The sequence below is a fragment of the Pygoscelis adeliae genome, unplaced genomic scaffold (assembly GCF_000699105.1).
Source record: "Pygoscelis adeliae isolate BGI_AS28 unplaced genomic scaffold, ASM69910v1 Scaffold3, whole genome shotgun sequence".
Classification (NCBI taxonomy): Eukaryota; Metazoa; Chordata; class Aves; order Sphenisciformes; family Spheniscidae; genus Pygoscelis; species Pygoscelis adeliae.
In genome coordinates this window covers 865,840-881,394 of record NW_008824446.1, presented here as the reverse complement: position 1 = coordinate 881,394, position 15,555 = coordinate 865,840, and the positions used below count along the sequence as shown (strand labels likewise).

The 15,555-nt window shown below is 37.9% G+C and overlaps 2 protein-coding genes across 2 annotated transcripts in view; one reads left to right on the top strand and one right to left on the bottom strand.

The window, feature by feature from the left end:
* The window catches only part of EIF2AK4 (eukaryotic translation initiation factor 2 alpha kinase 4), a 47,870-nt gene extending 36,877 nt beyond the window's left edge, over positions 1-10,993 (top strand). The window contains exons 34-41 of the mRNA XM_009321002.1: positions 1,492-1,578; positions 2,917-3,029; positions 4,606-4,664; positions 5,841-5,938; positions 7,266-7,334; positions 7,948-7,992; positions 9,146-9,270; positions 10,496-10,993. Coding sequence (XP_009319277.1) covers positions 1,492-1,578; positions 2,917-3,029; positions 4,606-4,664; positions 5,841-5,938; positions 7,266-7,334; positions 7,948-7,992; positions 9,146-9,270; positions 10,496-10,550 — 651 coding nt within the window. The 3' untranslated portion in view covers positions 10,551-10,993. The remainder of the gene's footprint in view (positions 1-1,491; positions 1,579-2,916; positions 3,030-4,605; positions 4,665-5,840; positions 5,939-7,265; positions 7,335-7,947; positions 7,993-9,145; positions 9,271-10,495) is intronic.
* A 766-nt stretch (positions 10,994-11,759) lies between these two features.
* SRP14 (signal recognition particle 14kDa (homologous Alu RNA binding protein)) overlaps positions 11,760-15,555 on the bottom strand; it is a 5,570-nt gene continuing 1,774 nt past the window's right edge. The window contains exons 2-5 of the mRNA XM_009321001.1: positions 15,438-15,510; positions 14,133-14,245; positions 12,958-12,990; positions 11,760-12,621 (exon numbers count right to left, since the gene is read on the bottom strand). Coding sequence (XP_009319276.1) covers positions 12,532-12,621; positions 12,958-12,990; positions 14,133-14,245; positions 15,438-15,510 — 309 coding nt within the window. The 3' untranslated portion in view covers positions 11,760-12,531. The remainder of the gene's footprint in view (positions 12,622-12,957; positions 12,991-14,132; positions 14,246-15,437; positions 15,511-15,555) is intronic.

The following is a 15,555-nucleotide window of genomic DNA, read 5'->3' as shown; positions in this document are numbered from 1 at the left end:
CAATAATGTTAAGAAAGTCTCACTGGCCTTGCAGCATTCTTCCTCTCTACCTCCCAGCATGTTTAAAAGTGTGATGGAGGATCTTTATGCGCTCCTCAGAGCACAGAGGAATTAAGTGACCTTCCCGAATTATACACCAAGTGTGGAGTCCAAGGCCTAGTGAAGTCAAGGGGGAAAGAAGCATAATGAATTTAAAATGAGGCCAGTTAGCTCCAATTAAGTGAAGTGAGGATGCTTCAAAGCAGAAGTATATTTTGTACCAGTGAAGGCAATAAATTTTCCTTTCAAGGAGGGCTGCAAATAGCATCCCTGAATTGGGGATGCCCTGAAAGTGCATGTCTGGAACAGAACAGAACAGTAGCATCAACTCTTAAATATATCCAGATGGCTGAAGACTATCAGGTACAGAGGGAATATTGACGTCATTCTACTGTTAGAAAAACAGTTTAGTAAACTGAGCTACTAGATATGCTATGGGGTCCCCATGTGGTCCCTGGAGAGATGTATGGCAGAAGGGAGAGAAAGTGGCAAGCTGAATTGTGCCCTTTTTTCTCCAACTGAAACCAAGCAGACCTTTAGCCACTACTGCCTCACTGGAGTAGTGAGCTACATGGCAATGCTGAAGTCCTTTTTAATAGTGGTGGCAGTTACCTGAGGATTATGAGTCTGGTTCACCTTCAAGTATGCCAGTTGGTGACTAACAAAAGAAACACTGTGCAGTTGCCCATTCTGAGTCACGTGCTGCAAAGCAGACAGTTTTGAGCTCACTCACTTAATTGCCTGACTTTTTTGTAGTCTTTTGTCATAACATTTCTGATGGTTTCAATCCCTCAGAATTGAAAAAAATCCAGATTATGCTTTTCCTATGATCACCCTGGGTTCTCTTCTTTTTGCAATTCTTAAGGAATGAAGATTTGGGTAGTTCTTGCCTCTGTCTAATGCTGTCCTGCAACCCACTGCTAAGTCAGCATAGCAAGCCCTTCGGTAAGCTCAGCACTGAGAATGATGTAAGTCAGCCTCAGGTTTACATGAAACCCAGCTGAGGTCAGCTTTCATGACAGAGTACCAGTCATGCAGGACTGAGCTATTACTAGAAGTTGCAGGCAGTGGGGTGGTAACTGTTTGATTGACGTTACACATCAGTTTTTATGCACATTTTTACAGTTATCTAGACCCTGCACTTCTAGATCCAGCTGGCCCTTCCATGTGGGAACCAGGACTGCAGGGCCTAGGCATTCTCTCTGTCTAGTGTAGACTTAGACAGATTTCAGTTTTTAAGGAGCATTAGGTGGATAAATACATGCATAATGATGTTTCACCTCCTGGACTTGTTAATAAAGCTTTCCTCTCTCAGAAACTTATATAATCAGTGTAACCGCTGCATACAGAGTTATTTTTTAATTAAGGACAGGAGACTTTGATTACTTAAGTGATCATTTTATAATCTGTCAAATTTCTGTCCCATTCCCCTTTCCCTTCTTCCCATTTTAGTCCCAGGAAGAACTGCAGGAATATTGCAGATGCTCTGGGATTACATATGTGGCTCTTGTGTCAGGTAAAGAAGGAAGTCATGTGAAGGTAAGTGTGGACCAGAGGATGCTTGATGGTGTTTCAGATTTATAATCTGTTGTTCTACATTTCTTTTTTTTTTTTTTTTTACGATCATTATTATTTTCAATAAAGTATTTTAAGTAGATGGAATTCAAGTAAATACACTTTCAGTTGCCAAGTAGTAGCTGAAGAAGCCTGCTTTTTATCCCTCCGTAACAGTGTTATTCACAGACCTCCTTTCCTCTAGGGAAGTCCAAAAATTAGTGCAAACATTGCTTGACTTCGAGTCATCGGTGTCTTTATGTGGAAAAAGGTTTCTGTTGTCTCTGATTTCTTTGAACTACAAAATGAATTAGTTGACTCAGTGATCTTTCAGTTGGCAGCTTTCCATATTACAAAACAAATATAACTAAAATGTAAATCTAAAAAAATCCATGTAGTTCAAACAGGCAGAGTCTGAACCACACTCCTCATCTCTGTAAGCTAAGGTTAAGAGGGAAAGACTGGACTGTGTCACAACATGAATTACCGCCTTCTGTGCTCTGCAGCCTGTGGTTCTGGTACCTTTTTAGAAGTTAAAAGTTTTAAAATATTCTTGATTCTGGATCATTATTCCTGAATAAAGATTTATTCTTTGACTGAAAAAAAGAAAAAAGTAACCATTTGACAGCATCCAGCATGAGCATGTTACCTAGTCAATGTGCATTACTAAAATATTTTTCACTTGTTATTCACTCTCCTTGTCATTGTAACAGAGATAGCAAATGACTGTATGAACTAGTAGATTTTGATGATGAGAATGCTATATATCAATGTCTTCCACAAGACTATTACAGAGCATTCTTTTAAATATGGCTTTATTGAAGCAAAACCAACAAAGAACATGCTAATGAGGTGAATGGTGGTGTTACTGATTAATCTCTTCCCCGTAAAGATGGAGCAGATATTCTAAGTTTTGAATGTTTGAGTCTAAATCTTGCAAACTGGAAGGTAAGCCTTATTCTAACATAATTCCTTAACTAAAAAAAAAAAAAAAAAAGCCCAAAACCAAATATGCTATTATTAATGTGGTATTTGCACTTACAAATCATTCTGTTAAAAAATTAATTAGCACATGTTAAATACAAGTAGCCAAGCTAATTTAAGCTTTGGGAATGCAGAGGAAATTAGTTGGTTGGGAAAAAAAAAAAACAATCAAAGATTTAATTGGCAGTGATTGATTGGTAATGATGATAGCTTTCTACCTTTGACTGCTTCACCTTTAACGGGTGAATAATCCAGTTTGGTTTTGATTAAATTTGATAAGTTTATTCATATGCTATTTTAAGAATCAACAATCTTAAGAACCACTGAACTACATCATAGGTGAAATCCTTTGAGAAAGACAGACAGACGGAGAAAAGGATTTTAGAATCTGACTTAGTAGATCACCTGATCCAGAAGCTGAAAACTAAAATCTGTGACGAAAGATGTAGTAGGTAAGTAGCATAACATGTCAACGTGAATAGTCAAAATCAGAAGTGAATGTAGGTTTGTTTTCATGAAATAATTTTAAGATATGCTCAGTTAAACGATTTTACTTGATAAAGAACTTTGCTGAATTCCTTTTGAGGGGAAAAGAAAGCGAAAGGCTTGGTTATAGAATTCTATTGAGACTAAAGAGACTGATTTCCCTAGCTGCTGCTACGTTCAAACATCCATAGTGCTTCATAAATTAAAGGCCATGTGGTTATCCAGCTCAAATACTACTAGAACACCAGTATTGGACTTGCAGGCACTCCTGCCGTACAAACCTGTTACTGACCAGAAGTCCGTTACATTCATGTACTGTGTAATCAAAGAAGTAAAGCAGCAAATCCCTTTCATTCTGAGGCAGTGTTGATACGGTAAAAATGAAGGTGTAATTGTAGCACACCTTTGTGCTTTGGCTGGCACAAGTGAAAGTAACACCTGGCAAAGATTCAGGGTACACACACAGCAACACCCCATCATCCTTTCTTTGTTGAAATTACTGTTTATTGTCACCAGTAGAAGTTAGTACGGAAATCACAGGAGAGGCTACGGTCACACCTGTGTGCATAAGCAGTACAGCTGTCATTCACACATATCCCTTTGTAGATATATAATTACACACATATCTATGTATATTACATGTGTGTACATACATGTATGTATGTACTGGCAGCAGGAACAGACATGGTTTAGTCACGCAAACTAGAATTCAGGAACTAACAGATTTGAGATCCATAGTATTTCTGAATAGACTTAACAGTAAAGGAAATCGTTAAGCTAGAAAATGCTTAACTTGATCAGTAGTTTGTGCAGGTGGTTGACGTCTCCTGATACCCACCTCTTCATTCTTTTTCTGGCCTCAGCCAGTCTTGGCATTTAACTTCACAACTAAACCTGCTTCTCATGTGTTTTGTGACAGATCTACAGGATCTGTTAGAAGCTGTGAAAGAAAATCATTCTTTCTAGAAGTTACCTTATTTCTAGATCCTGAGAACAGAATATAGAAAAACCCCTATTTGCTAATACTAAACAGAGAAATGCAATAACGATGATTGTAATAATACTGGCAAAATTCTTTGTTAATGAGTCCTGAATGTGGAAAGTAAGGGGATTCAAACTAATTATCAAAAGCTTCTTTGAATATGTGTGATCTTAAGTGTAAATATTACTTTGATACTTTAGTATTATCTCACAGAAACCTGTAAGAAGTTGTAGATTAAATTAATCATTTAGAGAGAATATTCTCATAATATATTCTAGTATTAGGATCTAAATCACTTGCATGATGGGGAGCACTTTTTTTTGTATCCATAGAAAGCATAAAGATCAATTCTAGATCTGATTTTGTAATGTAATTTTGTATGATTTCCTGTCTGTTCCAGAGTAGAATTTAATCTGCAGATACATGCTGGGAAGTATCTATAAATTTCTTTATCTGTTGGAATGAAATTAAGTATCTTTGTATGATGATCTGAAACCATGTCTTATTACAGTATTTCTTCGTTATTGTAAATTTGTTTCCCTGTCTTTGTTTATTTTTAGAGAAACTTCAGATAATCTTTCAGTACCAAATCAAAAGGGATCATTTACTAATATTTCAGGTATTTAGTCTCTAGTTATAGAACATACAAACTGTTTCTCTTTCTGCTTAAAAACAGTTTTATAAGAAAATACTGCTGGAACATAAATTTTAAAAGTATTACCAAAGTCAGAGCAAGAAAATGTTTTCTAGCAGTGCCTCTGGTTAGAGACACTTTCTCCTAATCTCAGATGTTGTTCCAAGTGATCTAAAACTGAAATTTTCTCCAAACTGACAACATAAGTACTCAGACCAACAGACAGAATATTCCCCATATAAGCATTCATTGATGCAGTGGTTCAGGAGGGGGGAAAAGCCAAAAAGCATGAACACTTCCTAGCTGAGGAGAAAGTAAATGTCATCATGATGAAAAATGACATGACCTGTGATTGTTACAGTGTTGAGACCCAAGTACATTGACCTACTGTTCTATTAAGATTTTTTTTTTTCTTCAAATGAAAATGCCTTTACATTTCTAGCTACAGATTTGCACTCCTTAGTCTGATAATAGAAGTTTGTATATAAAGAATAATATTAAGTACTTGTGTGGATAAAGTTTGGGATTTTTTATAATTATTTTATTAAGTACTGATACAGTGTGTGGCGGTGGTGGTGATTGTTGTTTTTAAGGAAACACTCCTGCGTGCCTTGCATAACAGTGAGGGAGAGAGGTGGCCATGCTTAACTTGGGGGGGGGCGGGGGGGGGAGATTACCAGAAGTAGCAATTTGGATTTCAGAGTAAGCCATTTCAAATTTCAGTTACTGTTGACTGGGGGAGCTGGGGCCTGGGGTTTATTGTTTTTTGTCATTGAGTCTGCTATGGGACAGAGCATTAAATAGTTGCCTCATACTTGTAATAGCTTTTCTTTTTTTTCATACTGGGTATGCTACGTTCCTCTGTAAAATTCTGCAAGCCATTTGGAACCTTTTATTAGTCTCAGGGAACACTGATGTACAATACCAAATTTCTTAGTCTTACCAACCAGTCCTTTAAAGTCATAAGTGAGCATTTGAGAATTTACATGCCTGCGTTTCACTATCCTATCTACTTGACTGACTTCGGGGGGGGGGGGCGGTTTAGCAGCTTTTCAAACCCTATACTATACATAGCTTATTAATATTTGTGAATTTTTCTGTTTCTTGCTACTTCTTGTATAAAGAAAGAATATAATCTAAAACTACATGTTTGCATTTTAGGTGTATTTGAATCACATGGAACTCTTGTAGTGCCTAATGTTAGTGTTATAGCTCCTGAAAAATTATCTGCCAGTGCCAGGCGTCGTCAAGAAATTCAGGTACACACACATCAAAAGTATTAAGAAGTGAGCCTTAAAAGTTAACCAATGGTAGAATTCATATTTTCACTATTACCTAACTTACACGAATACATCCTGTTTGTTCTTTATTCATAAGAATAGACTATGAACAACACAAAAGGTTGAAGGCAAAGACCACCTTTTTTAACATTTTGGATCCTGGGGATTATCTGTGACATTGTGGCTCAGCCATTATTGTACATACATATTAGCAATCTTATTTTAGTAGGAACCATGGTTCTGGAATTTTCCTTTTTTTTTTTTTTTTAATAAATGCTGAAGTGTGTTAAAGGTGCAAGTTCCAGCATACTTCTCATTTGTAGTATGTTTGTAACAGATGCTCTGTGTATTTCATTATGTTGTCTCAAACTAAAGGCCTAAGAAAAAATTGCAGATTTAAAGGAAAAAAAAAAAACAACCCTGCCTAAAATGTGGTATTATAATAACGTAGAAAAGACTAAATGATGCTAGAAACAAATGTCAGCGTTTACTTATTTAGGATTATTGGCTTCAAGATATTTAGAGTACATGGTAAAACGGAACTGTAATCTTATCCCCTTTTCAGTCCAAATTTGGGTGTTCAATCCCCCCTATAAAATAGTTCTCTAGGGGGGGAGAACTATTTTTTATTAAAAAATCCCCCCTATAAATAGTTCTCAGAACCCAAATAAAGAAGTGGATGTTATTCTCTGAGCTTTGAGCTAAACAGACTTGCTGTTTTCAGGTTTTTAATGGACAACAGCATCTTTCCAAGGTGTACAAAAGACAACCTAGTGCAAGGCTGCAACTGCATTTGTAAAGTGCTACCTTGGCAGGATTACTAGCTTGCTCTGGAAAAAAGTGTTACAAGGTGTGACCCATACTTTGGTTTGGCTTTCATATCAGTCATCCTTCTTCAGCTAGAGATGATTCACTGTATCCAGTCACAGGTTCTTACATTCCTCTGAAAAGTTACCTAACGCCCAGAAACAGAAAGGCAGTTTTTACTATGTATGCGAGAATTCACACTGTAACGTGCAGTTCTATCTGCTTTAGTCCAGTACCAGTATTACCAAGTCTTTACCATTGCTGCAAGAGTGGCTCAGCCCCACCCCAGTCTCCTTCCTGTCTACTCATCAAGGATTATTGTGGAATTGTTACCGGAAATGATATTAAATGTGAATTTTAGTTTAAATGTGATGTTGATCTACATCTTGTGTTAGAAGCAGCCTCTTCTGTTCTCATCATCTAGGAAACAGAAAATAAGTGTTCCCAGCCTGTGTCACAGAAGCAGTGTATTTTACTTTTGCCCATCTCTTGTTACCAGGTGCAAACAAGACTTCAGACATTCATTTCTAGCCTGCAACAGAAAACAAGTGAGATTGAGATTTTAGCAGTAAGTATGTGGCAGAAGCCTGAATTAATTTCAAATTCTTAATTTAATTGGATGATGCAGTTGCTATCTGGAAGAAACTACTGCCAATAGCCTCACTTCTCACTTGAGAGAGAACCAAATGAACCAAACTTCTGGTTAAATATGACCCATGGCATGTTTTTTTTAATACTCAAAAATTATCTCAAATTGTGTGTATTGGACAGTTGCATAGAACAAAATTTAACAAGTATTTAGTTGTAAATTCTTAAGCTGTACTTATGCTAACTACTGTGGTAGATTTAATAACTTGTTCCTGCTAGATTTGCTCTTACATAGCTTTTGTTTGTGTATAGCTTTTAGACTTTGCTGACCATGTCACAAAGGACTTTAAAATGGTATATGCCTTTCAGAAAACATACTGCCTATTTGCCTATTCCTATTTGGAACTTTCCATAATGGAATCTGTCATGGACAGTTTGTTTAAAATGCTTAAAACCTTTGTAAATTCCCAGTTCTATCAGCACAAGTGCTTCTTTGGAAATCAAAAAATCTGACTCCCTTCAGTATAGCTAATGTCTAGTTGGCAAACTGATAACAGAAGAACTGTTAAGTATTGATTTCTTGATTTTTACAGGTAGATCTGCCAAAAGCAATTGCGATACACTTCTTATCATTAGAGGTAAGCAATTAAGTATTGTCATTAAAACTCTGATTGAACAATAGATGATAAATTCTGTTCCTAATGAAATGGAATGTAAAATTCACTCATTGTATTTTTTCTCCTTCAAGGAGTTTGAATTAGGTTTTAAAACTTGAAAGGATTTTTTTACCCAAGGAGCTTGACTGAGGCTAGAAAAATCTTTTTGTCAAACGCCCAAGTTACAGAAGACACCATCAGGGAGTCCTAATCCAAAGCTCTGGGTTTTTTCCCCAAGAATAGTTAATGGAAATTAAGTCTTACTGCTCATTTTCAGAAACCAGTAAGCGTTAATAGCAGTTTCACAAAGGTGTTTCTTGAAGCTGTTAATGAAGGAGGACCCAAAGTACAGAGGCAGTTGTTTCAAGTACAGTAGTTGAAACATCTCTTAGTGAAGCCAAGAGAAAAAGGGGATGTATAAGTATTATATTGACACCTTTAACAACTCAGAAACTGCTCGATGAGGGGGGGGGGAACCCACCAAAGACAAAGCTCTTTTCTTTCCTTCAATGACAGCAGTAGCTTTAAAGTCAGAAGTTCTTACTGGAGAGATGGATGCCTCCCCCCCCCCTAAAAAAGCAAACTCAAGAATGGCATCCTGCCTGAAGTGGATGTAGTACTTCCATACCTTTCATCTGCTACTATGAAGCAATGCTTGTCTGGTAATCAAACCCCAGTGAAACATTTGAAAATCTTTTCAAAATACTTAGTTCATTCAGTCTATCCAAATCATGGAGATAGTTTATCACCTTTTACTTTAAAAAAAAAAAAAAAAAACCAAAACAACAAAACGCACATGATCAGCTTGCATCATTCACTTTTGACCACCCTTACACCACAGTTCTCATATTCTATCCAGCATTGCGAAATTGATAGAGCCCTTTTCATTGCTTATGCCTTTTTATCGCTAAACTATCTGTGTCAAGAAACTGATCACTGAATTCTTAATACATTTTCTTAAAATTTTAAAAAACCAAGTTGCACCTGTTGTTTATATGAATTTTATTTGAAACCTGTTTAATTAAGGAGCATTGACGTTACACAATGTTCAGAAGACTGAATCCTATCTGGAGAAGTATTTCCTTCGTGAGAATGTAAGACTGTATCATAGTTCCTTGTCAATTTTTTTTCTTAGTTTGATGGAGACAGACAAGCCTTTGATGCTACTGTGAGACAACTGATGTCACGATGGCCAAAACAGAGATGTTCATACTTACAAGCAATTTGTGATGAAATTTACAGTATCAAAATGGAAAAGAGGTAAATTTGTTAAGCTCTTACAGGTACATAAAAATCTCCATTATTTCTGCATTCAAACTTTACTAAATAAGCTGCTCTTAATTTGTCCTCCCTTTTCCCTCTCCCTGAGAAAAAAAGAATCATTCAGGAAATGCGTATAGTTCCTTGAGTACTATGGGAAGAGTTTACTGGTCATCTAATCCTCGCTTGTGGTAAAATGTAAATTCTTGGCCATGTAAATTCTTCATTTTTACAAGTTTTTTCAAGAAATTCTAAAACGTATTCCCACTGTTCTCACATTTGCTGCTTTGCTCATAAAACTGAATAGCAAACAACTATATACATTCAGCTACACTGCTATTCTACTACATAGTAACACTTTTTTCTCATGGGAGGGACTCAGCTTGCCTTTTAAAACTCATGAGCACATTTAATTCCTCCTGCTTTGAAGGAATACAATGGGAATCTGGCACAGCTGACAGACTGCCCAGCTTTAAGCAAACACGATGCATGCTCTCCAAACATGTACAGTAAAGCCTGTTTCTGCTTTCTAAGCATAAAACCATTTATGTTCAACTCGTAGTCTCCTTGTTGGATGCCAGCAAGGCTGAAACAGATAGTCTGGGCACATCCAGTTTTAAGCCTCAAATTTTCAACTGTTGCATGCACTGATACAGTTAAGTGAGACCTGGGTATTTATGTCCTATTGTGGGTTTCATTTATAATACATTTTCTTAAACCTACGTTCAGCTTGAAGGTACTACTTAACCTTTAAATGAGACTAAAAATTGACCGATTCCTTTTTCTTAGAGAAGCACCAAAATTCGCGCAGCTTTGCTAATGTTTACTAAGGCAACTAAGTATCAAGTGAAACATTTTTTTCTTCCTGTGGCTTGCAAGGATGTGAGCAACAGAACCCAATTACTACATACAAATAATATTCCATACAATGTTGGGTGTGAATGTAATGCAGTGCCTGATGAAGTCTTCCTTTCCCATTTGATGCCTGTGCACAGAACACTGCTTAGCCATAAGCCTTCAGGCCACTGAATGGAAACTGAACAGGCTAGATAAATGGAAAGAGAATGAAGGGGAAAACTGCAGTCACAGCCAAAGGAACTAAAACTTACTGCTTTGCTACTGCATCTTTGCCATTAGCTTATTGCTAAGATTTGCCACAGGTATTGTAGCTTTCGAACCTGCAGCTTCAAAGTTTAAAAATTCTCTCTTTTCCTTCCCTCTGCAGGGTTCCTGCACTTATCCTGTACAGTTACCGGGACGAATACAAGGTTTTGTTTTAGTGCTTAAAGCATCATTTATGGGATGCTTTTACTAACAGTGTTTTGTCAAAAGGAATTTCAAAAAGCTGTATAATGCAAGACAGGCAACTAATGCCTTTTTATATGTCCAGATTGAATTTCATGTGTAACATAAACCTGTAAATTTATGTCAAAAAGTGGAAATAAATGTTTTATAAGCAATTAAGGAGCAAGTCTGACTACAGCCACAGATATGTATTATCATGTAATCTTGCCCCTTATGCCACAAAAGAGATTATCAGCTCTGCAGGTGTAAAACTTTTTTTTTAAATAGTTTCAGCATGCCTTTTATGTCAACATGCAACAGTAGTACTGAAATCAGAAACTCAGTTCAAGGATTAGAGAGGATGAATTATCTTCAGCTCTAACAAACTGTTTTAAACTTTTTTGAAGAAGCGTTTTTATGTAATAAAAGGTTTGGCTGCTGAGCCTTCTTGAAACATGTATTACAAGCTTTTTGTGGTTGTATGTTGTTCTTGGTTGTTTTTTTTAAACGTACTGTTTTAATTTCTATATAAGAGATGGTAGATTTCAAGCTGAGAGAGTTGTTGCAAGCCTGGCTGCCTGTGCTTGTCCTGCCTGTACTTTTGCATTCAAATCAAGCAGCAGTTTCCTGGGAGATGAAATAAGACCTGATACAGGAAAAACTTGTTTGGGACCTAAACCTAAGACTTCCAAGAGAAACAGTAACCTGCATGTGCAGAGGTATAACCAAAGTTTTGAACTAGCTTTCTTCACAGGGGTTGTCAGATTGTTTGAAGTGAAAGTCACAGTAGTGATGGGAATCTTATAATTATCTTCTTGAAGCTACAGTTACCTATGCATTATATTTCACATCAAACTACTTACAATACTGGAGTGAATACGCAGAAAAGTGTTTACCCTTCCTCCCCACCTGGTACCGTCTGTTTAAACAGCTTACTCCTGTTTCTTTAACTAACTCAAGTGGTTGCCCTTAGCACTGCAGGCTCATTGCATTAAGAAATACCTACTTACTTTTTCTGCCCCTTTCTTGTAGCAAAGAGGAGTGCAAAGTTAATATATAAAAAGGTAACTTTAAAGATGAACCCAAGAACTTCTGAGAACTGTGAAAGTTTTAACAGCCAACACAGTAGCATCAGGGGAGAATCCTACAGGCACAGATAACCATATTATTCCTAGCAATTCACCAAGACAAGTCACACCAGTCATTACAACCAAATCCATTTCTTATTGTGTTTAATAGGAACAATTAAGTATTTACCCTTTACATCTGCTCATATGAAGGAGCTACTTTACTTTAAGATGTGAAATAGAGGGAAATTCAGATCCCTGAATATACTGAAGGATAAAGTTTAAAAAAAAAAAATTTAGGTGACATGAGCATTTTTAAGCCATGTCTGAAGGGAACATGATGCAGAGTCCTGCCCTCCCCCCAACCCTAAGCCAAGGTCAGCACAGCTGGCTCAAGCACTGTGCTGGCTGCCTTAACGATATCTGCACTACATCATGTAGACACGTCCCTCAAAATAAGACAGAAACAGGAAAGCTGCTGTTCCTGATAATATATTGGCACCCACTTTCCCTAGTACTACTGAGGCTTATCTATAAAACTGGACATCTGTCACTTAGACTCCTGCTCCAGTCTTACTTTGCTCCTGGTACAGTACATTTCTCTTCACCCTATGTTACACCCCAAACAGGTTTTACGCTGCCCACTTGTATAATACAAAATAAACAGCAGTATAAGTACAAAACTAGTTGGCAGCTGAGTGTAAAGCTATTTCAGTATAACCCTGTAAATACTCCTGCCATACAACAATCCACAGATAGCACCTTCCACTCTCAGTTTAAACGAAAGTACTGATCCCATCACAGTATCCTGCTGGAAGGAAAGCCAAAGACAAGTGGTAACTCAAAAAGAAATGGACTTTGCTTTGGACAAGGGTAAGGTCTGTTATAGTGATGGTAGGACACCGTTCCATCACTGTGTTGCTTTACTCTTCTTGTTTTTGCTTTTCTTGTCTTTTTTCTTCAAGCCATCCATGTTAGCTCTCAGCAAATTTGAATATGCCTGAAACAACAATTGGAACAAATTAAAAGAACAAATACTTAAGTGACAATATACTAGAGGTAACATTTTACATAATGCTAATGCATTTTCTCCGTTAGAGAATCATGCTCTTACACCCTACACTGGGAAACTATTATTTCTAAACCAATGCAGAAAGTTAGATAAAATAGAACGGGATTATTTTTTTTTTAAACAAACACAGATAGATGGGTAGTCTAAGGTTAATCTGTATGCCAGTTCAGCACTGAATCAACCCGTTCACAGCTGTCCAGTGCTTCCTACTGACCACTCCCCAATACCTACAGAAAAGAAACATAAGAGGCATATAAAACTTACCATCTGGAATTTATTTACTTCCTTTGAGCTCACCTACAAAAGTAATACTGGAGGTTAACCAAGAAAACACTGGCTTTATTACAAACCAAGTATCAGTATGTGTTTACCCACCAGTGACCATCTCTTTTTAGCAGCAGTTGGATCAACTCATCACATTCAGTGGTAGGTAGGCTGTACTGACATGTCATAGGACTTCACTGATTTAGGAAACTGAAAACACTCCTTACTTAACAAAATCCTCTGGAGGCCATTTGTCCCAAATCCATGTGTTTTCAAATGGGAAGAATGTGAAGAAACTTTCTAAGGAAGGTTTTATTTACTTGTAGGGCCATAAAAATACATTGCAGCCCAGATTCTCTCAACTATTGCTCAAAGTAACATTTTTCCTTGGGTCACATCACAGAGGAGAGCTAGTCAGCTAAAGCCTTTCCCCATCTCTCATTCAAAGTAAACACACATCAGGTTTTCACTTCTAGTTAACATTCCCTGAAATACAAATAGCTCTGTAAATAAGAAAAAAGTAGGTATGCTAAGCAAGATTAAGGCTTAGAGGAGTCTACCCATGCCCACACATTCTTGTCAGGACACAAGGATCCCTTTCCTACTGTTTCAAGGTCTGGGAAAATTCAGTTCTTTCCTGGGTTGTAAGAACCTCCAGTAATTCCATTGAGGTCTATAGGAAACTACCTCTTTGTCACCTGAGGCTTGAGTGTAGGTGTGCAGGACCCTTCTCCTTGGAGCCACATCGTTTGTCCTCAGGGCAGATCTGGAACCTGCAGTATGTGTCCTTCTGCCCGTGTCTCTAGAAGCAGTTTCCCCCTTCCCTCCAAACAATTTCACCTGACTCAAAACACAACAGCCAAGGTTGCTGAAAACAGGCAGAGTCCCTTTCCGCTGTCCTGCAATACCATTCTGAAGCAAAATCCAGCATACAGAGCAAAACTATAAACTACTGTCCCATCTGTAACACTGACTGTAAACCTTAAAACTTCACATAAGTTTAACACTTCAGCATCCCAGCTTCAGCTGTGTGTTTAGCTACCATATGGCTTCTCTGGAATTAAGAGGGTAGTTCTCAGGAAATTAATGTAAAGACAAATTTCACTTAGAATATGGGGCATCAAATAAAAGACAAGCAGAGCCACTAATCTTTCTAACCCAAAGTTGTCACTTACCACTGTGCTAATTTTCTTCTTTCCATCAGTTGCTCTTAGAAGACACTTATTGTCTGCTGGTTCGAAACTTTCTACATGGCCTTTGCGTGGGACTGGTTTTGTTCGGCCATCATCTGTATTGAAAGACAGAGAATGTTTATTCATATTTCACTAAAATCACTGCATGCCTCCTGACACGAGATGTTAAAAATTGCTCATGAGGAGATCTTTAAAACACCTTGAAATTTAAGGCCATTTGAACCGATACTGCTGCCAAATTGTTCACAGACCCCTTCCTGTGTCCTGGTTTCGGCTGGGATAGAGTGATTTTCTTCCTGGTACAGTGCTGTGTTTTGGATTTAGCATAAGGATAATGTGATAACGCGCTGATGTTTTAGTTGTTGCTAAGTGGTGTTTATACTAAGGCAAGGACTTTCCAGCTTCCCATACTCTGCCAGAGAGGGAAGTGCACAAGAAGCTGGGAGGGGGCGCAGCCAGGACAGCTGACCCAAACTGGCCAAAGGGGTATTCCATACCATATGACGTCATGCTCAGTATATAAGCTGGGGGGAGTTGGCTGGGGCGCAGCGACCGCTGCTCAGGGACTGGCTGGGCATCGGTCAGCAGGCAGTGGCATCGCTTCCTTTTTTTTTTTTCCTCCTTTCCTTGGGCTTTTGTTTTTTTCTCTTTCTCTTGTTGTTTTACTCTCCGTTACAATTTATTATTATTATTTTATTACTTGTTCTTATCTGAACCCACGAGTTTTCTTACTTTTGCTCTGCTTCCCCATCCCACCGGGGTGGGGGGAGGGTGAGCGAGCAGCTGCGTGGTGCTCAGCTGCCGACTGGGGTTAAACCACGACACTCTGTAACCCCAGAAGGATCTGTTTCATAAACTACATCTGCCAGGAAAAAAATGTAAATCCTTGCCCTGACACGCTGTATGAACTGCCTGCTTGAGCAGCAGTATGTTTTAAATGCATGTCAGACTGCAGCCTAGGACACTTGACTTCTCAAGTAGTGCCAGCTCGCCAGAAACCAGAGAAACATAAACACACAAAAGCAATGCTATAATTCTCCTTTTATAGAATTCTAAGGATTTCCGATTATTGTTTAATAATTAAAGTCCCAATATTTCCTGCAGTTTGAAATACAGTCTTACTTCAAGGTTATTGGTACTGCAGCTAAGATGATTGATTTGTCCATACGATTACTGTTGTTTTCAGATACTCTGAATTACAACTGTATCTTTTAAAATACACGCTAACAACGGTAAGTTTGACTTCGACGAACGCCTCTTTAATCCAGTAGCAGACTTAAAACTTACATTTCTTCAGCGTTATGAAAACACTCCCCGAAGTTCTGCACTTTTGAAAGAGTCTGGTAAGCTCTGTCAGGAACTGCAAGAGAAAGAGACCCCATCCTTGCCTGGAGGCCACCACACA